This window comes from Mobula hypostoma, chromosome 17, assembly GCF_963921235.1.
Source record: "Mobula hypostoma chromosome 17, sMobHyp1.1, whole genome shotgun sequence".
NCBI lineage: Eukaryota > Metazoa > Chordata > Chondrichthyes > Myliobatiformes > Myliobatidae > Mobula > Mobula hypostoma.
The window spans coordinates 38649879-38676630 of NC_086113.1; the positions used below are offsets into that span (position 1 = coordinate 38649879).

General features: G+C 42.2%; 1 protein-coding gene across 3 annotated transcripts in view; it reads right to left on the reverse strand.

The window, feature by feature from the left end:
* Positions 1-26752, reverse strand: part of zgc:158766 (uncharacterized protein LOC100009641 homolog) — a 357736-nt gene that overhangs the window by 289778 nt on the left and 41206 nt on the right. The window contains exon 1 of one of the 3 annotated variants that reach the window (XM_063069725.1): positions 5303-5441. The exons of 1 other annotated variant lie outside the window; for it this stretch is intronic. Coding sequence is in view for 1 of the 2 variants with exons in the window: in XM_063069724.1 (XP_062925794.1) it covers positions 5303-5314 (12 nt within the window). In the remaining variant the exon portion in view is untranslated. Of the gene's footprint in view, positions 1-5302; positions 5442-26752 lie in introns of those variants that run through there. One more of the 3 variants, XM_063069724.1, reaches the window with a different exon arrangement.

Consider the following 26752-nt stretch of genomic DNA (forward strand, 5'->3'; position numbering starts at 1 on the left):
GAATGAATGATTGTTACTCCGGATCCAATGCAACACAATAAATATGAAGAACGACATTTAAAAAAAATTAAAACCTCAATAAGTAACTGGATTGAAGTCCCCTGCAACTGTGAAGGTTGGTAAATTAGCACTGAGACCAGGAGAAATTTTTGCTCAGAGAATTGTGTTTTTTTGGAATTTTGGACACTGGAGCAAATACATGCTCAGCCATCAATTCTATTCAAGGTTAGACTGGATATTTTTGGGCAGTAAGGGAATTGAGTGATATCAGCTTCAGGTAAAGGATCCACCATCTGTTTGGGAACAAACTCTGATGCTCTGTTTTCTCTGTAAGGTCTTTTTATTTAGCTGGATCACTGCTTTTATTTGATTGTTGCTAGAAATACACATAATAAAGTAAATTGTATTCACCCAGCACACTCCAAGATCCCTGGAATTCCCAAAGCATATTATAGTTAATGAAGTTGTTTTGGAGGGTCGCAGTTTTGATTAAACAGAGCAGTTAATTTATGCATAACTGGACCCAATTAATAAATGGCAGTACAAAATAGGCAGATATCTGTGAATAGGCGCATCATCAAAATGTTAGACTTCAATTGCATGGCAGCCCCTCGATGTTGTACAAGAATCATCAGCTACTTATTCCTGGAACTGAGCCAGGAATACCATCAGAGCTATAAGTGACCCTGCTGATCAGATGACAGCAAAATACTGAGAGCCATATAGGAGAAAATCTCTCCTTTAATCTACTGAGAAACAGGATGGCATCATACTACTCAGCTCTTTGAGCCCACATCTGTACTCAAGCCAGGCCAAGCTACCATTCTGTTTTAACCCTATACTGCCCAAAACAAAAGGCAACGAGGCCTGCAATGCAGAATAAAGGAAATGGAAACCTTCCACCAGGTAGGTGAGTGTACATCCCAAAGCTTACAAATAAAGTGCCTCTTTTTAATTAAATTCACTAGCAAGTGTTACAATCACAAATCACAGGAGACAACCATTGAGTCTATCATGTCAGTACCAGCTCTTTGAAAAAGTTATCCAATTAATCCCCAAAGTTTCTATTTCGCCCAGAAAGCTCTGGAAGAAGTTTTCCTTGTTTTATTTTTGTGATTTACCTTTATTCCCGAGTTCGTAGAAGCTTGCTAACATAGAATGGTTAAATCCTCTTCATACAAATGAAAATGGAATAAGTACACTGAAGATGGTGAAACGTCAATCCCTTCCCCTTCTCTTCATATCTTCTTCATAGCTTGATTGGTGTCAGTATAACGACATAACTTTGTTATTAAATCAACAACAGACCAAACAATATGCAATAAAGTTACCCAGCTCTTGGCCTCAGGTTCTTGGTGCGGTGAAAATAGAGGCTGTAATTTTTTTGGCATTGCACTTGGAAACTACTCAGCCATTTCTCTCCCTCCACACTCCCACAAGAAAACTTTGGGTTTAATCAAGTGGAAAGTGTGCGATGAAAATGAAGTGATTGTTTGTCAAAGTCCTTTCTGCTCTCTGCTTCTTTGATGTAGCCATAAAGGAAAGCTTTCTTTCTGACCATCCCATAAAAAGTTACAGTGGTAATGCCATTCAAGGGGAAACACATTAAAACAACTGACCCACATTTCCCTTTATGTTAAAAAATTAAATAAGCTTGAAACCTGAAACCCAAAATTTCAAGGTTCAGAGACAGCTTATGTCTGAGCTTTAGAATCAGGAGGTTATGTATTCAAAGCCCAAACTAGAGGACAACGTCTAGCCATGTGTTCCCAGCAGATAAACACTGCATTCTTGGAGGTGCTTTCATTATCGAATTCTAGAATCATTACAGGACGGGAGGTGGCCAACTTGCTGACAACTTCCTTGCTTGCACGCCATCAGATATCTCTTTAAGAGGCCTGCAACATAGATGAGCCTAAAGTGGTAACGGCAAGCAGACTCCTAGAAACATTATGGCCTGCACTCTGCTGTTCAGTTGGGAGTTCCAGGACACAATTAAGTCCTTAGATTGGGATAGTACGTGTTGTGTATCTAATATTTCACTGATACTTGAGTAATATTGTAAATATTTTTGATGAAGCATTCTTTATTGTTTAAGTAATTCATTACAGGTTATATGTAAAAGTACATGAATGGCATACATCATCATGCCACCACGTCATATGTGCGTGCCTCGCTTAAAGTAAAATGAAACTAAGACACACGTTCCTGCCTCCATGTTTTTGCTTTAAATTAGTTTTATGTTTTGGAGTTACACAACATAACAATATGCAAGAAGGGAAGGGTGATTAGATGTGATAATGTTCTTGTCCACTTGCAGTTCTTGTCTTTCATGACAATGAGGGCTGCAAATTTGGGAGCTTGTGGAGTAAAGCCACAGTGAGTTGTTACAATGCACCCAGCAATCATGTTATGCTAATTACTTGCACTGAAATTCCAAATGCAAAAGAACAATATATACTGAATACAAATACCATCTCTACTAGACATCAACAAATAGAAACCATTTCTTATTAAACTTGCAAATGCTTTGATGCACATTGTTGTAACATACAAGGAGATAATAGGATGTTACTCCCCTCTATAGATGCTGCCTGACTGGCTGAGATTCTCCAGCATTTTGAGTATGTAACAAAATTGTTTATTTAAATGAAAAAGAACAATCTAAGTGTCTCAAGCACTATCACAGACAGGAACACCATTGCCGTGCAAGTGTTGAATTCCAGAGGTGAAATGCAAGCAACTGCTGGTGATAACATTTAGCCACGTGTGCATCCGAGGAAAATACTCCTGTGGATGGAAGCATACCATGCATAGAAGAAGATAATAATATTCATTGGAGACTAATAATTCCTGTAATTCCTCAGAGGACTATTCTGAGCCTAGAAAATTCAACTGTTTCATTGATGACCTTTCTTTTATCATAATGTCTGAAGCTGCAATATACATTGACAATGAAAATATCCAGCTCTAAAAAAGGCAGTCTAAATACTTAACAGATTCAATAGCAGTACCAGGGCTTAGCCCTAACCAACATCCTGGGAGTTATCATTGACCAGAAGCTCCGCTGGACCAGACACACCATTATTGTGGCTACACAAGTAGATCAAAGATTAAATATCCTGCATGGGGTGATTCTCCTCTTAATACCGGCCCCACATCCCCCAACATCATCTGCAAGTCAAAAGAATGAAGAAATACTTTTAGCCTGCTTGGATGCAGCCAGTTGCCACAAATCTCAAGTGACATAGCACTGCCCCATAGAAAACAGTCTATCTGATTGCCACTCTGTCCACCACACAGTGGCTACAATGTGCATTATCCATAAAATGTATCAGTGTTACTTGCATAATGTATACCAACAGCACCTCACAAACCCAAGACCTCCATCACTATGAGCAATCACAGCAGAACACCACTGCATAGGAGTTCTGCTCTAAGCAACACACCATCCAATTGGCAATATACAGCTTTTTCTCAAACTCTCCTTCCAACATTGTGCATGTACCTTCACCAGAAAGACTGGGCAATTTAACGATGACACCTTCTCAAGAGATTGGGAATAAACGATGGTCACCTAGCTACCAAAAAGTGAGTGAAAATAATGAAGGCAATTCATTCAAAATATTTATATGCACATAAAATCAATTGCTGCTTATGAATATTGAACCAAAACTGTAAACACAGCCATTGTTGGTTCCCGTCCCAGGTTTGTTTTTTTTTTGCCCTTCACACTCCCTCTGCCTTGCCACATTCCTATCTCTGTCCTGCTCATTCTTGTGTCTTGGTAACCATGCTTGTTGACATTCTGAGAGCAGAATCTCTTTAAGAATCTGTGCACATTTAACATTGAGAACTGTGTTTTTCTTTAATTCATTCTTGGGATTAAGCCGTTTATTTATTTCCCATGCATATTTTCCCTGGGGAATGTGAAAGGGTTCTTCCTGCTGTAATGTGCACCAGCTTGATATGATTGGGTGACCTACCTATGCCTTTTCTGTTAAGGGACAATCAGAGTGGTGTAGAATCAGAGTTCAGGTACGTGGAAATATTGATTGTATATATCACAGTTATTTACATATTTAACCATTAAAATTCTAACCCTCTTTGCATTACTCGTTTTCTTGGATTCATATTCCAGGCCTTCAACCATTATCTTAAATACAAAAATCCTATTTAAATTGTGCACAAATTGTCTATTCTTACACTTATTTTCTTCCAAGCCTTTTTCCATATCAATGCACTAACACAAAAGAGCTCTCAGCCAATCCTGTTATAAACCAATAGCTCTGAGCCACTGTGTTCAGAAACTTTGCCTAGCAATATCATTAACAATCAGCTCAAAGAAGAGATGTTGAGCAAGGAGAAGGAAATCCTATACCTTTCTGCTAAATTACAGAGATTGGCCCATTTTAAGCACTTAACACATTCAAAACTAGTAAACTCAGAATGTAAAATCCATTGACAACATTCATTCCATGGTTTAATATATTTTTTTCTTTTTACCTAGTAAATTATTAATCGGATTCTAAACATTAAATAGAAATTTACTGCTGTGGTTAAGTGAAATATTAATAGAAAAGCAGTTTAAACTATATACTCATTTTTTAAACAATTGCACACGATTATGTCAAGTCCAACTTTGATTTCATTGTTGTATTCTTTAAGTAACTTAATTTTCTGACACGCTAAATGATGGTCAATCAAGTTAACTGTTCCTTTGTAATACATTTCTTTAGTTGAATTTCCATTTGCAGGGAGTGCTTGAGAGAGAGATTTCTACATGATATATTTTGACTGCTCTGTAACATCTTTATTTCCTTTTAAGAAACTGTTTTCACACAACACTACATAAAACCTGATTAAAACCTTGTATGTTACAAAGAGAGCTGAAGAATGAGTTTACGAAGGGTCCATAGTCAAACAATAAGGAATCACCTCCTCCAAGTCTGCAAATCTGCACTGTTAGCTGCTAACAGGCTGCGGACACAAGTGGTGAACAGTGAGTGGATTATGACAAAAACAGGCAGAGAACAACAGAGTTATTCAACAGTTTCTAAAACTTACTTTGAATGTACTCCTCTTCAGCAAAAATGTGACATCATAAACATTGCCTTGGTTTAGAAAAGATGCCTCTGAAAACTTTGCCTTTGAACAGATCTATGCACATATTCTTTCCATTTTCATCATATTTTGAACTAAGCAGCGAAGTAAATCCAGCCACCCAAAACACTCACATTTTACTGGAAGAACATCATCAGGAATTTATTCTTCATAAGCATAAGTTTTTTTTTACTCTTACCTTGCATTCCATCTAACTCAGTTCAAAAGCAAAACAAGAAGGATGGAAGTTCGCTCTTCACTAACATGCATGCTCAACCGTGATTGCAGATTCTGCAGTGACTCTCTTCAGCGCCAGGTAACTCTCACTATTATTCAAACACAGTGACTTGATGAATACCAAGCAGGAAATAAGGCTTGTGTTTGCTGACTATTAGGGAGTGATGCAGATGACCTTCCTTCAGCTAGTCATTTGCATGAGCTTCCACCCTCCTCCATGTGCTTTGCCAGAAGCCCGTCTTGTAATTCCATCCGTATGCAAATCTTTTTCACTGAGTCAGATTCCTTTCAATAAGCACCAACTCTAACGAGGCAAGTATAAAGAATTGCATGGCTAAGGACATCTCACATTAGGAAGGTTGCACCTCTGCACGTATAATGTGGATACGGTTCAGATCTAGAGATGAATTGGCATGAAACTACAAGATTATTGGACTTTTGTTAGTTGCTTGCTGCCTGGGTGCTTTATGCTTTCAAGAGACTGCCCAGTAGCCCAGTTTTAAAATCTTTAAAAATGATAATAGGGCAGGTGCAGAAAAAAATGCTTTCATTTAGCAGATTTAAATTTACTTATATTGACATAGCAAAACGTTGTAATATAAATGCTAATTTTTGATAGTAAAAGCTAAAGATGCAATGAGATTTTTGGAATTTTGGAGAAAAAATTAAATTTACAGAGTAGGAGGTGACTGTTCGGCCCATTGTGTTTGTGCCAGCGAAAAAGAGAAATTTAGATTAATCCTACATCTCAGCCCAATCCCTGTAATGACCTTTTCCACTATTGAGGGTTGTTGGAGTTGTTAGGAAGGTGACTTCGTTCGCAGTTATGAGGGTAGCAACCAGTTAATACAATGGAGAAATAGACTTCAGACTGTGTTCGTCCATCGTTGACGTCGATGAGGACCTCGATGATGGTGATGGTGTCGAGACTAGTGCGTGGTTTGGATTTAAGTGAGGGAGAGTTGCGTAGCGTCAGCCTCACTCTCTCTTCCCAATTGCACAAAATACACAAAATGCTGGAAGAACGCAACAGGTCAGGCAGTAACAATGGAGAGCAATAAAGAGACAATGTTTCGGGCTGAGGCCCTTCATTACGAAGAGTGAGGAAGCTGGAATAAGAAGGTGGTGTGAGGGCAAGCTAGAAGCTAGGTGAATCCAGGAGGAAGGTAGGTGGATGGGCAAGGGGACATGAAGTGAGAAGCTAGGAGGTGATAGGTGGAAAGGGTGAAGGCTGAAGAAGAAGGAGTCTGATAGGAGAGGCGAGTAGACCATGAGAGGAAGGGAAGGAGGAGGGACACCAGTTGAATGGAGTAGGTAGTTGAGGAGAAGAAAAGAGGTAAGAGGGGAGGCAGAGTGGTGAATGAAGGAGAGGGAAGGGGAAGGGGGGAAAATTTCCAGAAGTTAGAGAAGTCAATCTTCTTGCTATTAGGTTGGAGGTGAAGGGGTACAAGCTAGTGATAAGTGAAGGCAGGTGAGGGAGAGGGTAGGTTGGTGAGAGAGGAGGGATGAAGTGTGAAGTTGGAAGGTAATAGCTGGAAGTAATAAAGGGTTGAAGAAAAAACTTTTTTCAGGACTGGTCTACTTTTCAAAAATCATCAGAGAGCCTTCAGCTCTTCAAAGAGAACGTGTCCAGAAATTGAGTCATCTTTTTCTTTGACAAGCTAAAATATCATTGCAAATAATCTAATTGCCAAATCAGGATCCCAAAGGACTGCAACATTAGTTAAGAAAAATCTTCCAACATCATTGGGGTCGTTTCCGTCTCAAAAGCCATTGAATTAAACACTGTAGGTCCCATTCTACTTCATATTTTAAGAAGCTTCCACCTCAAAGGAACAATCCGCAGGACAGTCAGACACTATTACACAGGTGGCCTTGGGTGAGAGGGAGACCACATAGGCAGTGGTCTTTGCAACTACGAGGAAATCTGCAGATGCCGGAATTTCAAGCAACTTTTATGGGTCTTTGCAACCGTCCATTTCAATGCTCCCTTCCCAGGATCAACAACTTGAATCCTAGGGGGACCAATATCCTGGCGGGGAGATTTGCAAGGGCTGCTGAGGTGACTTTAAACTAGAATGGTTGGGGGGTGGGAATCAAATTAAAGAGACTAAGAGAGAGGAGGTTAGTTCACAACAGGGGTATGGGAACCAGTGCAGAGAGACAGAGGGGTGTAAAATGAGGGTAGAAGCAAAAAGTAGCAAGGTGAAAAGTAAAAGTGGCAGGCCACCAAATCCAGGGCAAAAATCAATAAAGGGCCACGTTTCAACATAATTGTATAAGGGCTAAGAGAGTTGTAAAAGCGAGTCTGAAGGCTTTGTGTGTCAATGCAAGGAGCATTCGTAACAAGGTGGATGAATTAAAAGTGCAGATTGTTATTAATGAATATGATATAGTTGGGATCACAGAGACATGGCTCCAGGGTGACCAAGGATGGGAGCTCAACATTCAGGGATATTCAATATTCAGGAGGGATAGACATGAAAGAAAAGGAGGTGGGGTAGCATTGCTGGTTAGAGAGGAGATTAACGCAATAGAAAGGAAGGACGTTAGCCGAGAGGATTTGGAATCGATATGGGTAGAGCTGCATAACACTAAGGGGCAGAAAACGCTGGTGGGAGTTGTGTACAGGCCACCTAACAGTAGTAGTGAGGTTGGGGATGGTATTAAACAGGAAATTAGAAATGTGTGCAATAAAGGAACAGCAATTATAATGGGTGACTTCAATCTATATATAGATTAGGTGAACCAATTTGATAAGGGTGCTGAGGAAGGGAATTTCTTGGAATGTATGCGGGATGGTTTTTTGAACCAACATGTCGAGGACCCAACTAGAGAGCAGGCTATTCTAGACTGGGTATTGAGCAATGAGGAAGGGTTAATTAGCAATCTTGTCATGAGAGGCCCCTTGGGTAAGAGTGACCATAATATGGTAGAATTCTTTATTAAGATGGAGAGTGACAGTTAATTCAGAAACAAAGGTTCTGAACTTAAAGAAGGGTAACTTTTAAGGTATGAGACGTGAATTAGCTAAGATAGACCGGCAAATGACACTTAAAGGGTTGACGGTGGATATGCAATGGCAAGCATTTAAAGATCGTATGGATGAACTACAACAATTGTTCATCCCAGTTTGGCAAAAAAATAAATCAAGGAAGGTAGTGCACCCGTGGCTGACAAGGAAAATTAGGGATAGTATCAATTCCAAAGAAGAAGCATACAAATTAGCCAGAAAAGGTGGCTCACCTGAGGACTGGGAGAAATTCAGAGTTCAGCAGAGGAGGACAAAGAGCTTAATTAGGAAGGGGAAAAAAGATTATGAGAGAAAACTGGCAGGGAACATAAAAACTGACTGTAAAAGCTTTTATAGATATGTGAAAAGAAAAAGATTGGTTAAGAAAAATGTAGGTCCCCTACAGACAGAAACAGGTGAATAGATTATGGGGATCAAGGACATGGCAGACCAATTGAATAATTACTTTGGTTCTGTCTTCACTAAGGAGGACATAAATAATCTTCTGGAAATAGTAGGGGACGGAGGGTCCAGTGAGATGGAGGAACTGAGGGAAATACATGTTAGTAGGGAAGTGGTGTTAGGTAAATTGAAGGGATTAAAGGCAGATAAATCCCCAGGGCCAGATGGTCTGCATCCTGGAGTGCTTAAGGAAGTAGCCCAAGAAATAGTGGATGCATTGGTGATAATTTTTCAAAACTCTTTAGATTCTGGACTAGTTCCTGAGGATTGGAGGGTCGCTAATGTAACCCCACTTTTTAAAAAAGGCGGGAGAGAGAAACCGGGAATTATAGACCGGTTAGCCTAACATCAGTGGTGGGGAAACTGCTAGAGTCAGTTATCAAAGATGTGATAACAGCACATTTGGAAAGCGGTGAAATCATCGGACAAAGTCAGCATGGATTTGTGAAAGGAAAATCATGTCTAATGAATCTCATAGAATTTTTTGAGCATGTAACTAGTAGAGTGGATGGGGAGAACCAGTGGATGTGGTATATTTGGATTTTCAAAAGGCTTTTGAAAAGGTCCCACACAGGAGATTAGTGTGCAAACTTAAAGCACACGGTATTGGTGGTAAGGTATTGATGTGGATAGAGAATTGGTTGGCAGACAGGAAGCAAAGAGTGGGAATAAACGAGATCTTTTCAGAATGGCAGGCAGTGACTAGTGGGGTACCGCAAGGCTCAGTGTTGGGACCCCAGTTGTTTACAATATATATTAATGACTTGGATGAGGGAATTAAATGCAGCATCTCCAAGTCTGCGGATGACACGAAGCTGGGTAGCAGTGTTAGCTGTGAGGAGGATGCTAAGAGGATGCAGGGTGACTTGGATAGGTTAGGTGAGTGGGCAAATTCATGGCAGATGCAATTTAATGTGGATAAATGTGAGGTTATCCACTTTGGTGGCAAAAACAGGAGAACAGATTATTATCTGAATGGTGGCTGATTAGGAAAAGGGGAGGTGCAACGAGACCTGGGTGTCATTATACACCAGTCATTGAAAGTGGGCATGCAGGTACAGCAGGCGGTGAAAAAGGCAAATGGTATGCTGGCATTCATAGCAAGAGGATTCGAGTACAGGAGCAGGGAGGTACTACTGCAGTTGTACAAGGTCTGGTGAGACCACACCTGGAGTATTGTGTGCAGTTTTGGTCCCCTAATCTGAGGAAAGACATCCTTGCCATAGAGGGAGTACAAGGAAGGTTCACCAGATTGATTCCTGGGATGGCAGGACTTTAATATGATGAAAGACTGGATGAATTAGGCTTATACTTGTTGGAATTTAGAAGATTGAAGGGGGATCTTATTGAAACGTATAAAATCCTAAAGAGATTGGACAGGCTAGATGCAGGAAGATTGTTCCCAATGTTGGGGAAGTCCAGAACGAGGGGTCACAGTTTGAGGATAAAGGGGAAGCCTTTTAGGACCAAGATGAGGAAAAACTTCTTCACACAGAGAGTGGTGTGGAATTCTCTGCCATAGGAAACAGTTGAGGCCAGTTCATTGGTTATATTTAAGAGGGAGTTAGATATGGCCCTTGTGGCTAAAGGGATCAAGGAGTATGGAGGGAAGGCTGGTACAGGGTTCTGAGTTGGATGATCAGCCATGATCATACTGAATGGCGGTGTAGGTTGGAAGGGCCGAATGGCCTACTCCTGCCCCTATTTTCTACGTTTCTATTCTAATAACCACTTGCCTGTTATAACATCCTGTCATTTGTTGGGTTGTCCAATAAAATAGTTAACGTGAGTACAGACTGAACATCTTGCATGTTTGACTCTGAAGTCTCAGCCTCAGCAGAGTAATGTTACAAAAGGTGCCTCAGTTAAGGGAATGACATTGCACTTCTCTTTTCTTTGCAATTTTTCAGAATCAGGTTTACTATTATTGACATATGCCGTGAAATTTATTGTTTTGCAGCAGCAGTATGGTGCAATACATAAAAACAAACTAGAAATTACAATAAGTAGTATTTAATATAGTAGTGCAAATAGAGAGTAAAAATAATGAGGTAGTGTTCATGGGTTCGTTCATTGTCCATTCAGACATCTGATGGTGGCAGGAAGAAGTTGTTCCTAAAACACTGAGTGTGTGTCTTCAGGCTCCTGTACCTCCATCCTGATGGTAGCAATGAGAAGAGGGCACGTCCTCAGTGGTGGAGATCCTTAATGATGGATGCAGTCTTTTTGAGGCATTGCCTTTTGAAATTCTTCAGTGCTGGGGAAGCTAGTGCCCTGGGTGGAGCTGGCCAAGTTTGCAACCCTCTGCAGCTTTTTCTAATCCAAGCTCTCCACCGTATGAATGTACATGAATGTAGTCATTGCATGGATGCTTGAGATACAAGTTGTGTGGAAACAGACTGATTGCCAAGGAAGCATCAGGCATATCAGTGTAGATTGTGGCAAAAATGCCTGGTTCAATAAATGAAGTGATATTTTTACTGAGCTTAAAATAAAGATGTCCAAATGCCATAAAAACAGATATGAAATAGAGTTAACAGACTTCCAACTTGAAATGTCAATTTGGTTTCTCTCTCCACAGACGCCGTCCAGCTTGCTGAATTTTCCATTTTTATTTTAGATTTTAAGCATCTGCAGTTTTTGCTTATTACTATATTTATTCTGGTTAGCAGGGGCAGCTAATTTTTAGATTATTTTTAATTACAAACATATCTCAAATGAGAAGGAAAGCCTTGCTCCTAGAAGTCTCTCACCTCAGAATCAGATTTACCTGATCTGATCAGACCTTCAAAGTGAATAGTTTAGCATGTTGTCTCACTATCACATTAAGATACTGACAAAAAGTGATTCCAGAGTATCTTATCAAAGAAAGTTTAGGTTTAAAGCCAACATACCAGTAAACCATGTGGTTTACTTCCAAGAAAGCAGATTGTTTCGCCCCAGTCCAGCTCAAACATTTGTATCGTCAACGATGAATATCTGATTACATGTTGCAATTCTTAAAGGGCACATACCCATTATAATTGTTTTTATTTGGTGCTTTTTGCAAGGATGTTTCTGTCCTTTTTGTAGGAGAGTTTTTTGAAAATGTTAGAAGTGCTGCAGATTTGATGATCACTATTTATTGCTGGCAAACACATGAGCAATTAGCCTCACCATAAAATCAAAATAGGGATAATTCACTAGTTTTTTTCATGGTAATGGCTGTGGCATAGGGAAGAGGGGCAAATGGAAATCCCAAAAGTATCCAAGCACCTGAACCATTCCTAGTGGAACAGTCATCACATTTGAGGAAGAAGGCATTAAAATGGTTGAGTGGTGTATTTATATTCAACAAAGGTCACGACAGTCTCAGAAAAATTTCACCCAACCACAGCAATTACAAATTGCTTTCTACCTCATGGGCAATGGACAAGTTGCAAAGGCACCAAAAACATGTTTGTACCGTTCAACAGAATACTCACTGAATCAAAAATATTTACGTTGATAAGCAAATTCATAAAAGGGGTCTTTTAAGAATCCACTTTAGTTAAAGAAAGGCACATTCCCTTTTGTCTTGTTGTTCGTCCATCGTCATCGTGGGTGAAGACATTGACACCATTATGATGATGATGATGGTGTCGAGACTAGCACATGATTTGGATTTAAGTGAGGAGAGTTGCGCAGCATCAGCCTCACTCTCTCTTCCCAATTCCCATCTGGATTCAGTGGCAAGACAAGAGTCGAGACGACTGGAGATGGGACTAGGCGCAGTGGACGACCAGGACGTCTTCTGTGTCTTGTCCTACTCTACACATTCCACAATGCTTGCAGAGACCGCCTTCTTGACCGTTGGACCTTCCATTGATCTCGTCTGCCCAATCCGCCGGAGTCTGTCTTCACATGCTGGGATAGACAACTCCCTATCTCACCGAGTGTTTGAGACCCGTCGGCTACCCTCACCTAATTTAGCCGGCTTGTCAAAGCAGTTGCCCGGGATGTGGCCGCTGTTGCATGCAAACAGCTACGGGGAGCCACAGGTGAGAGCTGAGTGCCAGGTGGGGACCAAAGGTGGACTAACCGCCTTGAAAAGGACGCGACATGTTCCCCCATCAGAGGGGCTACCCGTCCCTGGCACCCCATACACCCCCCCTTGTCTTAAATTGGCAGTGACAGGGATTCTAAAATTGGTCTCAAGGTCCTACAGCCATGGAAAACATTCTGACAGGTTGCATCACCGCCTGATATAGAGGCTCCAAAGCACGGGATGGAAAGAACATGCAGGGTGTTGTAGATACAGCCAGCTCCATCATTGGCCATAAGTCTCCCCACCATCGAGGACACCTTCAAAACGCAATGCCTCAGAGAGGCAGCATCTATCCTTAAGGACCCTCTCCATCTGGGACAGACCCCCTTCTCATTTTTTACCGAAATACAGGAGCTTGAAAACCCAAACTCAACATTTTATGAATAGCTTTTTCCCTTCTGCTAGCAGATTGCTGAATGGTTCATGAACCCATGAACAATTCCTCAAAATTCCTCTTTTGCATGTTTTACTTAATTATACTGTATTTTATTGTAACTTAATAGTAATTTTTTGTCTCGCACTGTACTGGAAGACAATACATTTCGGTACTTATGTCAGTGATAATAAACCTGATTCTGGAAAGCCAGTGAAGGAAATTAATAACTTCATAGCCTCTAATTTCCGGAGATATATTATGACATCTGTTGGAGATCAGGTGGAAAGGATCTGGCAGTGATGCCTTTATTGTGTAATAACTTGCTCTAATCCATGTAAAAAATAGCATCTTTGCAAGTCAGATATTAAGAGGCAGACACCAGTAGAGCCTTCCCTCAGTACTAACTTATAAGAAATTTGTGCATATGTTTGCACGTGTGTGTTAAAGAACATAGATGCACCACATAGCAAGATGGAATGCAAGCTTAATAAATATTGCTGAAGGTCAAGAAACAATGCCAACATGAATCAGACCATTGGACGAGTCAGTAATATCTGACCTATATCCCAAAACTATGGCTACAGCAGACACAACTTTGGGCAGACCTGTATATGTCTGATAAGCCAGTCTAAAGAACTTCTGAAGCGTTAAGAACTTAAGGATACAATGTCCTGTGATGGCAGGTGCCCAGAAAAGATTTAAGGATGAAAAGTTCAAAGTAAATTTATTTTCAAAGTAAATTTATTATCAAAGTACATATATGTCACCATATACAACCCCGAGATTCATTTTCTTGCAGCCACTCACAGTAAATACAAGAAACACAATAGAATCAATGAAAGACTGCACCCAACAGGACGGACAAACAGCCAATGTGCAAAAGACAACAAACTGTGCAAATACAAATATAAAGAAAAAAAAGACATAATAATAATAAGCTAATAAACAAGCAATAAATGTTGAGAGCATGTGATGAAGAGTCCTTGAAAATACTGGGGCACCATGGTAGCATCGCAGTTTATACGTGTGTTCGAGTTCAGTGTTCTATCCCAGCATCCTCTTTAAAGAGTCTCCGTATATCCTCCAGTGGAACGCGCAAGTTTTCCCTGGATGCCCCGGTTTCTTCCCACAGTCCATAGACATGTCAGGTAGGTTAATTGGTCATTGTAAATTGTCCTGTACCTGTAATCAGGTTAGGGTGAAATCAGGGTTGCCAATAGCACAGCTGGAAGGGTCTATTCCATGCTGTATTTCTAAGTAAAATAAAATAAGTGAGTCCATAGGTTGTGGCAACAGGGGGCGTGTGAAGTTGAGTGAAGTTATCCCCTCTGGTAATAACCTGGTGATGTGGGTCCTGAGGCTTCTGTACCTCTGAAGACAGCAGCAAAAAGAGACTATAGTCTAGGTGGTGGGGGTCCTTGATGATTGATGCTGCTTTCCTGCAACAATGCTCTGTGTACATGTGCTCAACGGTGGGGAGGGCTTTACCTACCGTAGTCTGGGCCATATTCACTACTTTTTGTAGGTTTTTCTGTACAAGGGCATTGGTGTTTCCATACCAGATCATGATGTGGCCAGTCAATATACTTTCTACCACACATCTATAGAAGTTTGTCAAAGTTTTGGGTGGCATGCCAAATCTTTGCAAACTTCGAAGAAAGTACAGGTGATGCCATGTTTTCTTCATAATGGCACTTATGTGTGGAACATAGGACATATCCTCTGAAATTATAACACCCTGAAATTCTCCACCTCTGATTCCCCCAGTGAAGACTGGCTTATGAACTCCTGGTTTCCTCCTCCTGCAGTCAATAATCAGCTCCTTAGTCTTGATTATATTGAGTGAAAAGTTCTTGTTGTGGAACCATTCAGACAGATTTTCAATCTCACTCCTATGTGCTGATTTGTCACCACCATTCAGCCAATGACAGTGGTGTCATCAGCAAATTTAAATATGACATTGGAGCTGTGCTTAGCCTCACAGGCTTAAGTATAAAGTGAGCAGAGGGGAAGGGGAACGTCGACTCAGACCATGAGAGCCCTGCGTCGGGCATTTTCATGCCTTACAAGGCGCAGATTGGAAGTCTGTGTGGGGCGCCACTCCTCGCACAGACTAGAGCAATGTGTGATTAAGTGCCTTGCTCAAGGGCACAAACATGCTGCCACAGCTGAGGCTCGAACTAATGACCTTGAGATAACTAGACGAACGCCTTAACCACATGGCCACGTGTCCAACACAGAACAGGGGGCTAAGCACACAGCCTTGTGGTGCACCTGTTCTGATGGAGCTTAAGGAGATGTTGCCAATCTGAACTGATTGTAGTTCTGGAAGTAAGGAAATTGATGATCTAATTGCACAAGGAGATACTGAAGCCAAAGCCGTAGAGCTGATTGATTAGTTTTGAGGGGAAGATAGTATTGAATGCAGTGCTGTAGTCAATGAAGAGCATCCTGATGTATGCTTCTTCACTATCCAGATGTTCTAGGGCTGAGTGAAGAGCTAATGAAATGGCATCTGCTATTGTCCAGTTGTGATTGTAGGCAAATCGGAGGGGATCCAAGTTGGTTCTCAGGCAGCTGTTGATACGTTTCATCTCCAACCTCTCAAAGCACTTCATGATAGTGGATGTAAGTGCTAGTGGATGATAGTCATTGAGACAGGTAACCAAGTTCTTATAAGGCACCCGTGTAATTGAAGCCTGCTTGAAGCAGGTGGGTACCTCAGACTGCCAAAGTGAGAGATTAAAGATACCGATGAACATGCCAATCAGCTGATCGGCACAGGTCTTTAATACTTGGCCAGATTCCCTGTCGGGATGCATGCATGGATTCACCCTCCAGAAGGATGCTCTCATATGAGGACTTTCCTGATCCCACCAAAACACCATTTTGGATTGGTTTCAGTTCTAAAGCTGGATGAGCCTTTTATTAACAATATTTCCTGTTATGTCAATGGCTAATGGTCCTTCAACCATTTATGTAGTACCTAGACAAAAATTTAAATCTCTTTTGCATGATAGGTCTTGGGCCTTGTGCAAAATGGGATTAATATGGATCAGTTAACTGGTCAGCATGGATATCATGGGCAGAATCGCCTGTTTCCATGTCACATGACTCCTTAAGGTGTTTTTAAAAAAGTCCAGCTGTTCTTCATTGTGAGTTCCAGTCTGATACTGGCAAATCTGAACACAGAAGGACAGCAAACAAGTTCTTGGTCCAGAAGTGGAAGGAGGCCTCTGTTTTAACACCCTGAGTTAAAACCCTATTCACTCAAACACAGAACACATTATCACCAACGGCAACATTTCTTTTCCTCTTTTGACGGATTAATTTACAGATTGACCTTGAAGAATGCTCAAGCACAAGGGGAGGAGATACTGCCTTCATTTGTTGGTGGTAATGGTGGCATCCGTTAGTCTTGTGAGACCATGGATCTGCCCCTTGAAAGTCTTCACTCTCCAGGGCGCAGGCCTGGGCAAGGTTGTATGGAAGACCGGCAGTTGCCCATGCAGCAAGTCTCCCCTCTCCATGATACCAACGTTGTCCAAGGGAAGGGCAAGAGCCGATGCAGCTTGGCACCAGTGTCGTCGCAGGAGTTGCCAGAACGAGGTTGAAAGCAACGTTGGACTGCCTTAGGGACTCCAGCTCCGGATTTGTCCTCAGGGTTTACTCCCGAAGCTTTTCCCATGAGTGGGTACGACCGCAAGGCAGCAAAGGTTTGAAATCAGTATGTTCCCTCTCTTAGATGGACTGCCTTCCCAGGCTGACAAGCTCCATCTACTGAAGCATTGGTTTTAAGGCGCCAGGACCCGCCTTCGCCCCTTCTGTCAGTAGAAGCAGTTCCACTGGGCTTAGAGGCTAAGCCACACGGGAAGACCAGGAGTTGGACTCGGTTGTCAGAGGCTATTTGAGGCGCATGCCGTGAGGAGCAGTTTTAGGTAGTGGGAGTTCGTCCCCACTACCAATCCTTGGCTTGACAACCTTGGAACCATTTGTTACAGGACTAATAAAAGGATGACGTGTCAGTCCCCTTTGTACTTAAGAAAACAAAACTCTTGCTCATGTCTTTCAAGATTGTTTTCTATCTTACAAGCAAAAGACATTTTAGAAGCATTTAACTCAGCAGGAAGGACTCTTCTTAGGTATTGAAGATAACCAAGGGTCAAAAGTAATATAACCTTCCTAGTAAGCCATTTCTTGAAATGATAGTTGCATTTTTTGGAATCTTCGGGTAATACATGCTCTTTAAATTCCATATCCTATTAATTTGTTTTAATTGTTTTTTTCAATTTATTATAAGATTTCATATTCTCTTCTGCAGAAATGATTGGCTCTTTCATACCAAAGAAAGGACAAGTCATACACTAAATAAACTTCTGCAAATTAATGGGAGTTCACTGATTTTAAAATAGTTAACCTCTCAAAAATAGCAAATGGTATTGATAAGAAACAAATGTATGAAGTTTTAAAACTGGTAGCAGCAGTCAAACAGTCCAGTGAACACAGACACCACCCCTAATAACCATTAAATAATCATACTTCTAATTTAAAGTGTGGTGGGAAAATTTAACAATGTGCTAAGTAAGGTGTTATACCCATCTGAATGATTGAAAGTTTCAACATAGATCGACAGTTTCAGGGAAGGAAATCCAAGTATCTATGCAGCTGAAAAGAGAGTGCTGGAAAGCATGAGTTTGTGAGCTCAGAATTGGAGGAATGCAGGAATATCAGAAAGTTGTAAGCCCACAGAGGCTTATAAAGACAGGGAGTGGAAAGACCGAGAAGAGGTTTGAAAACCTGATGAGAATTAAAATCTTTTTAAAAACCCCAGTCAGAATCATTTATTCTCTACATCTTACAATTTAAACAATTGCAGCATATTTCAGGAAATAATGAAAATATACAGCAGATACAAGAATTTCAATTCTTTTAACTTTCATTCTTTCCCACTAAGGAGCATCATTCATCACTTTGAAATGTGTTCTATTCCTTACAACATCATGTGCATGTAATTCTGGGCTCTATTACAATGGGAGTCGACTAACTTATGTTTGGGTGCAGGTGAATAAATTCACTTTAACAGGACGAGCACAGCAACTTGCAAGGAGTAGAACTGTATGCAGGTTGAGGGTAGTAGAGGGGGATTTGAGTAGGGGGCTTGAAGTAAAGGAAAGGGAGGTGAGAAATAAAAAGCAGAGGGGGAAGGGAAGGGGGGATAAGGACTGATTGGCAGTGAGATGAAAAAACAATCCATCTTTTGCAGACAATGAAATGCCTTTAACTGAAATGCAAAGCTTTGTGCAGGTCAGCGTTCAACCACCCTTGTTTAAATCACTTGATGTGTTCACTAATCAGAATTAGAATCTAGTTTATTATCTCTGTCTTAAATTTGTTGTTTTGTGGCAGCAGTGCAGTCCAAAATGACTATAAATTACAAGATAAATAAATGGTGCAAACATAAATGAATAATGAGCTTTGACCTTTCAGAAATCTGATGGTGGGTGGGAAGAAGCTCTTTCTGAATCATTGCGTATGGATCTTCAGGCTCCTGTACATTCTCCTGATGATAGAAATGAGAAGAGGGCAACTACTGAAAAATGAGGGTCCAGGATCAGAATCAAAATCAGATGTCATGAAATTTGTTATTTTGTGGCAACAGTACATTGCAACACACAATAACAAAACAACTATAAATTACAATAAAATATAAAAATATTATATTAAGTAAGTACAACAAAAATGAAAAAAAAGTGAAGTAGTGTACATGAGTATATTGTCCATTCAGAAATCTGATGGTGGATGGGAAGATGATGTTCCTAAACCATTGAGTTTGTATCTTCAGGCTCCTCTATGTCCTCCCTGATGGTAGCAACGAGAAGAGGGAATATCCATGGTAATGGGGGTACTTAAAGATGGATGCCGCCTTTTTGAGCCATCTCCTTTTGAAAGTGCTGAAGAAGCCACTGCTCATCATGGGGCTGGCAACTTCCTGCAACCTTTTCCCAATCTTGTTCAGTGGCCCCTCCGTACCAGATGGTGATGCAACCAGTTAGAATGCTCTCCACAGTACATCTGTAGAAACTTGCCGCAGTTTTTGGTTACAAACCAAGTCTCCTCTGTGTACATACATCTACTGATGCCTCTGGACACATCTTCAGTGATGTTCCTGGAATCATTGGGTGTTTCGGGTCTTTCAACATCATACACCCTCCTCCAGGTGACCCAGCCGGGGCTGATCAGACCCCAGCTTGTGTCCAGATGGCTAGCTACTTATGACTCCATGGCTCCCCTCTTTTGAGCCACAGCCATCTTGAGGCCCTCTCTGCCGCATCGGTGGTACTGCGGATGGCTCTCCTCTTCCTCTCTCCCTCGATGCCCAAATTGCTGAAGGCTCTAGCTAAGGAACGGGCTGCGAATCCCCTACAACCAACCTCCACTGGGAGACACCTCGCTCTCCATCCAGCCTGCTGACAGTTGCTGACCAGTCCTGCATACTTGGAGAGCCTCCTTTCAAAGGCCTCCTCCAAGCTATCTTCCCATGGGACTGTCAGCTCCAGCAGCACCACTTGCTTAGTAGACTTAGACACATGGACAATGTCTGGTCGCAGGGTGGCGGCTGCAATATGGTTGGGGAAATTCAGCTACCGTTCAAGGTCCATCAACAGCTGCCAACTCACTGAAAAATAGCCGTTGTTATGCCTTCTCTTCAATTGCCTTAATATGTTAGGCCCAGGATAGATCTTCAGAGATGTTGATACCCAGGAACATGATACTTTCCAGTGCTGATCCCTTAATGAGCTCTGGTGTGTGTTCCCTCAACTTCTGCTGCCTGAAGTCCACAATCAATTCCTGATGTTGAGTGTAAGGTTGTTGCAACACCACTCAACCAGCTCACTCCCATATGCCTCCTCATCACAATCTGAAATCCCATCAGAACCAGGCATGTGTCATGAAATTTGCTAACTTAGCAGCAGCAGTTCAATGCAATACATAATATAGAAAAAGAGGAAAAAATAATGATAAATAAATAAGTAAATCAATTACAGTATACGTATATTGAACAGATTAAAAATTGTGCAAAAACAGAAATAGTATATTAAAGAAAGTGAGGTAGTGTTCATGGATTCAACGTCCATTTAAGAATCGAATGGCAGAGGGGAAGAAGCTGTTCCTGAATCATTGAGGCTTCTGTTTCTCTTACCTGATGGTAACAGTGAGAAAGGGGCATGCCCTGGGTGCTGGAGGTCCTTAATAATGGACGCTGCCTTTCTGAGACACCGCTCCTTGAAGATGTCCTGGGTACTTTTTGGGCTAGTGCCCAAGATGGGGCCAACTAAATTTACAACCCTCTGCAGCTTCTTTCGGTCCTGTGCTGTAGCCGCCTCCTCCCCATACCAGACAGTGATGCAGCCTGTCAGAAAGCTCTCCACGGTACATTTATAGAAGTTTTTGAGTGTATTTGTTGACATGCCAAATCTCTTCAAACTCCTAATGAAGTATAGTCGCTGTCTTGCTTTCCTTATAACTGCATCAATATGTTGGGACCAGGTTAGGTCCTCAGAGATCTTGACACCCAGGATCTTGAAACTGCTCACTTTCTCCACTGCTGATCCCTCGCCTTACCCTTCCTGAAGTTCACAATCAGCTCTTTCGTCTTTCGTTGAGTATCAGGTTGTTGCTGCGACACCACTCAACCAGTTGGCATATCTCACTCCTGTACGCCTTCTCTTCACCGTCTGAGATTTTACCAACACTGGTTGTATCATCGGAAAATTTATAGATATTATTTGAGCTATGCCTAGCCACACAGTCCTGCATATAGAGAGAGTAGAGCAGTGGGCTAAGCACAAACCACTGAGGTGCACCAGTGTTGATCGTCAGTGAGAAGGGAATATTATCACCAATCTGAACAGATTGTGGTCTTCTGGTTAGGAAGTCAGGGATCTAATTGCAGAGGAAGATACAGAGGCCCAGGTTCTGTAACTTCTCAATCAAGATTCTGGAAATGATGGTGTCGAATTCTGAGCTATATTCGATGAACAGCATCCTGATGTAGGTTTTTATGTTGTCCAAGTGGTCTAAGGTCATGCAAAGAGCCATTGAGATTGCAAACAGTTGCCCTATTGTGGTGATAGACAAATTGCAATGGGTGCAGGTCCTTGCTGAAGCAGGAGTTCAGTCTAGTCATGACCAACCTATCAAAGCATTTCATCACTGTAGATGTGAGTGCTATAGTTGTTTCATCGGCAACACACATCGCATTTGAGGCGTGCCTAGGCACTCAGTCATGGGTGTAGAAAGAGAAGAGAAATGAGATAAGCATGCGTCCTTGAGGTACACCAGTGTGAATTGTCAGCAAGCAGATGTTATTTTTGATCTGGACTGACTGTGGTCTCCAGGTGAGGAAGTCAAGGATTCAGTTGCAAAGGGAGGTACAGATGCCCAGGTTCTGGATCTTGTTGATTAGTACCGGGTGTAAGATGTTGTTGAACGCTGAGCTGTAATCAATAAACATCAGCCTGACATAGGCATTGCTATTGTCCAGGTGATCCAAGTCTGAGTGAAAAGCCTGTGAGATTGCATCCGCTGCAGATAAATGTGACCTTCCTGAGGCTGCACCTCTTGAAGATGCAGAGGCTTGTATCCATGCTGGAACTGGCTGAGTACACAGCCATTTGCAGCTGTTTGCAATCCTATACATTGGAGCCTCCATACCAGGCAGTCATGCAGCCAGTCAGAATGCTCTCCAAGGTACATCTGTAGAAATTTGCAGATTTGTCTTTGGTAATGCACCAGATCTCCTCAAATTCCTGACAAAGTAGAGCCAATGTTGTGCCTTGTTCATTTTTGCATCAATGTGTTGGGACCAGGACAGATCCTCCGAGATGTTCACTCCTAGGAACTTAAAGCTGCTCACCCTCTCCATCATTAACCTCTCAATGGGAACTAACATGTGTATTTCCAACTTACCCTTCCTAAAGTCCGCAGTCATTTCCTCGATCTTGCTGATGTTGAGTGCAAGAACATTGTTATGACACAACTCTACCAGCTGATCACTCCTGTACGTCTCCTTGTCACCGAGAGAGAGAGAGAGAAAAAGCATGGATTAACCACACCACACATCCTTGAAGTGTATGTGTTTGTCAACACATCCAAAATGCTGGTGAACGCAGCAGGCCAGGCAGCATCTATTGGAAGAGGTACAGTTGACGTTTCAGGCTGAGACCCTTCGTCAGGACTACATGTATCTGTATTTGTATTTATGTATCTGTGTTGACTGTCAGTGAGGAGATATTATCACTGATCTGTACTGACCGTGGTGTCCTGATGAAGATGTTGAGGATCCATTTGAAGATAGTGAAACTGAGGTCCAGATTTTGAAGCTTGGTGATTAATAGTGATGGGATGATGGAGTTGAACAGAGAGCTGTAATTGATGAATAGCAGCTTGACGTTTGTCTTGCTGTTGTCCAGGTGCTCCAAAGCAGAGTGGGAAGCCAGTCTGAATGTGCCCACTGTATACCTGCTGTGGCAGTAGGCAGGTTGCAGTGACTTAATTGGGATGGCGCGGCAGCATAGTGCTTAGTGTAACACTATTACAGTGCTAGTGGCCTAGGTTCAGTTCCCACTGTTGTCTGTAAGGAATCTGTATGTTCTTCCCGTGACACGTGGGCTTCCTCTGGGTACTCCAATTTCCTCCCATGTTCCAAAGATGTACGGGTTAGTAGGTTAATTGATCACGTGAGTCTAATTGGGCAACACGGGTCTGTTGGACCGGAAGGGTCTCTTACTGTGTTGCAAGGCTCTGAAGAAAATCTCTAATTCCAGCCACAACCAACCTCTCAAAGTACTTCATTATGGTAGATGTGAGTAATGCAGGCCAACAGCTGTTGAGGCAGTCCACTGTGCTCTTCTTGGGCACCAGTATGATAGCCGTCCTTTTGATGTAGATGCGAACCTCAGACCATAGCAGTGAGAGGTTGAAGAAGTCCTTAAGTTACTGTGTACTTGAATGGATGACCACGAGTATTGCACCTCAGTAATCCATGGAAGGTATGAACTACACACATCAATACTCATGAGCTTCTACAGATGTGCAATAGAGAGCATCCCAACATGCTGCGTCACTGCGTGGTACAGAAACTGCACTGTGGCAGATAGTAGGGCTCTACAATGGGTAGTTAACTCTGCCCAACACGTCACTGGCACCAGCCTACTTACCATAAAGGTGCCAGGAAAAGTCCAGCAATATCATGAAGGATCCTACCCACCGTGCTTATGGACTGTTGGTCCCACCTCCATAATGGAAGAGGCTACACAGCATCCAGGCCAGGACTACTAGTCTCAAAAGCAGTTACTTCCCTCAGGCCAGCAGGCTGATCAACATCTCCACCCATTAATCCTCCACTACATCCACATCAGCACCATATCTCTCTCCACAAGCCCTCAGCACCCTTCATTCCCCGCCCCCCCCCAAACACTGCCAAATTACACTTACATTGTGTTCAATATTGAGGATAGTGCAGAGAGGGACACCCAGAAGCCAGCTTTGCAGGATATTCAACAGAACTTTATTGATAACCCAGCTGGTAGAGTATGTGAACTCCTCCCTTGTGAAACCGGCTAACCGAATGGCTTAGGAATGATACAATTAACTACGACAATGTCTTCCCTTTCTGAAAAAAAAAGGAAAACTAGTTAGGTACTTCTTGTCTATAGAACTGCATTGAAATGATAGTGTCACTGAAATTCAGTTCACTTTACCCATAGCACACAACTTATCAATAAAGTATGACTATGACGATGCTCCTTACATAAACCTGAAAAAGAATTGTCAACATTATAACTGTCTTTCTCTTTGTTTTTCCACCAATCCTTTTTTTTACAGAACAGTCTCCTTTTGTGAAATGTTTCCAACATTAGAACACTAAATCTAATGGAGGTCAGGGTAGACTACCTGAACACTCCGGCAAAGCGTAAGGATTACTTTGTCTCTTCAGTCACTTGTCCTAAGCTATGAGGCTAAGGAATATATCTCCATGGTGGGACAAATAAATGACCAATCTGGTATAGGTTCCTGGAAGTGTTGGAGCAGGTGGAGATTCTTGAATAGGCGCATCCACCACAGGTAAGTGGTTCTTGTCATAAGGATCAGGCCACTCTACTTCCTTGTCTACCTTTCTTGGACTTTGAAGACACACGAGTGCATGCCAGTTCAGCCTGATTTCACTTTGTGATGTTCTGATTGTGGTCCATGCTGCCTCACAATTTTTCCTTCGGAGAATTGGCCTGAAACCCAAAAGCTTCATCACTCCCGAGCGGCGAGAAAGATTTTGCTCTGAGCCTGAGATCACGCATGTTCTTCATCCTCTCACACTATGTTGTCTCGAAATTTCTCACTTGTCCAAGTCCGGTAAGCGAGGTTGAAGAAGGGAAGGAGAAACGGGCAGGCTTGTTCTCAGTCTCCGGCCCATCGACAGCTCAGATGTACTGTAACCATTCGCAAGATGTGTGGAGCGCTAAGCTAGCAACCAGTGCTTTGTAGGGGTCTTTTACCTTCAGTAGGAGACTCTTTAACAGTTTGTACTGCTCTTTCCATTTCCGCAGTTGCCTGTGGGTGTCGTGGACTGCCTACCTGATGTTTGAACTCCATGATGAGCGAATACAGCTTTCAGGTGCTGTGTATCTGCTGCTGAGGGTGTAGCAGACAGCTTGGACACATCAACATTCCATGAGTAGTAATCCACAATGAGAAGATATCCACATCCCATTCCCATTCTGACATGTCTATCCACGGCCTCCTCTACTGTAAAGGTGAAGCCACATTCAGGTTGGAGGAACAACACCTTATATTCTGTCTGGGTAGCCTCCAACCTGATGGCATGAACATTGACCTCTCTAACTTCCGCTAATGCCCCACCTCCCCCTCATACCCCATCCGTTATTTATTTTTATATACACATTCTTTCTCTCACTCTCCTTTTTCTCCCTCTGTCTATACCCCTTGCCCATCCTCTGGGTTCCCCCCTCCCCGTCTTCTCCCTGGGCCTCCTGTCCCATGATCCTCTCATATCCCTTTTGCCAATCACCTGTCCAGCTCTTGGCTCCATCCCTCCCCCTCCTGTCTTCTCCTATCATTTCAGATCTCCCCCTCCCCCTCCCACTTTCAAATCTCTTACTAACTCTTCCTTCAGTTAGTCCTGACGAAGGATCTCGGCCTGAAACGTCGACTGTACCTCTTCCTAGAGATGCTGCCTGGCCTGCTGCGTTCACCAGCAACTTTGATGTGTGTTGCTTGAATTTCCAGCATCTGCAGAATTCCTGTTGCATGAGAAGATATTTGTTTCTTTTCAGCTCAGAAATGTCTGTCCCTGCAATTTGGCATGGAAAGTCTGGGAATTCTGTGGGACAGAGAGGTTCAGCATGATTTTTGTAGTTTTCTGCATGCTTCACATTACTTTACATAATCTCCTAGCTGTGTGCTCAGACCAGGCCACCACATGGATTGCCTTGCTCTTAAGTGGAATTTTTTGATGCCTTGGTGTCCTTGGTGGATTTGACTGATGATTTTGGCAAGCCCAGAAGCAGGAATGATGAGTCTGGAGCCCTTTAGCAGCAAACCTTCAAGAATAGTGAGTGTGTCTCTTCAAGCCAGTAAGGTCTGAGTTCATTGGCCCCTTTTGAGACAGCTGGCAATCCATGCTCACAATTGCATGACCTTGCTGCAGATTAGCTTTTCCCAGTGTGAGATTTGCCTGCAATTGAAGTCTCTCTGACAACTTGGTGTCCAGTAGCCTGACGACAATCCTGTCTCTAATGAGCCCATCTCTCAGATTTCCATATGCACAGTTGTCTGACAGGGCATACAATGCTGCGATGAAGACATCAACTGGCTCCTGTTTTCTGAAGTTGAACTTTCCCCTCTCATATATCACATTTCACTTTCCTGTGAAATATTCTTTGAATTTGTCCTGCACTGTTTTGTACTCCTTTTTCTGAGCATCTGTCAATCTGAATCCATCCATAATGTCATCTGTTTTGTCAGCCATGCAGTTTTTCAGTGTGTTTGCATGATGCTCTTTTGAAGCCTGAGTGAGATTGCTTGCAACCCTAAATCTCTCAAAACATCTGGGCCATCTCTCAAAGACCTCTGGTTTAGAGAAATCCTGGGGGGGGGGGGGGAGATCTTTATTAGGTAAGTAGATGTAGGTACTGCATGTAGTTGCTCCATTTTCCTGTTTGCTTGTTTATTTGTTATTCTATTTATTTGGACTACAAAAGTCTTCTTTTCTCATCCTGAGAGTTTGAGTGACTTATCTGCTATGTCTGTGTCTCTGTGCACTTCCCAAGGCTAGAGACCTATAGATTATTACAATATATCCACTCTTGAGTGCAACTTGAAGGGGTTGCCCCACAATCCTGGCCAGAGCTCAGCTCAAGCCTCATAGTGAATACAATTAGCAAACTAGCATAGGCAGTTGAGGTCGACAAGTCTC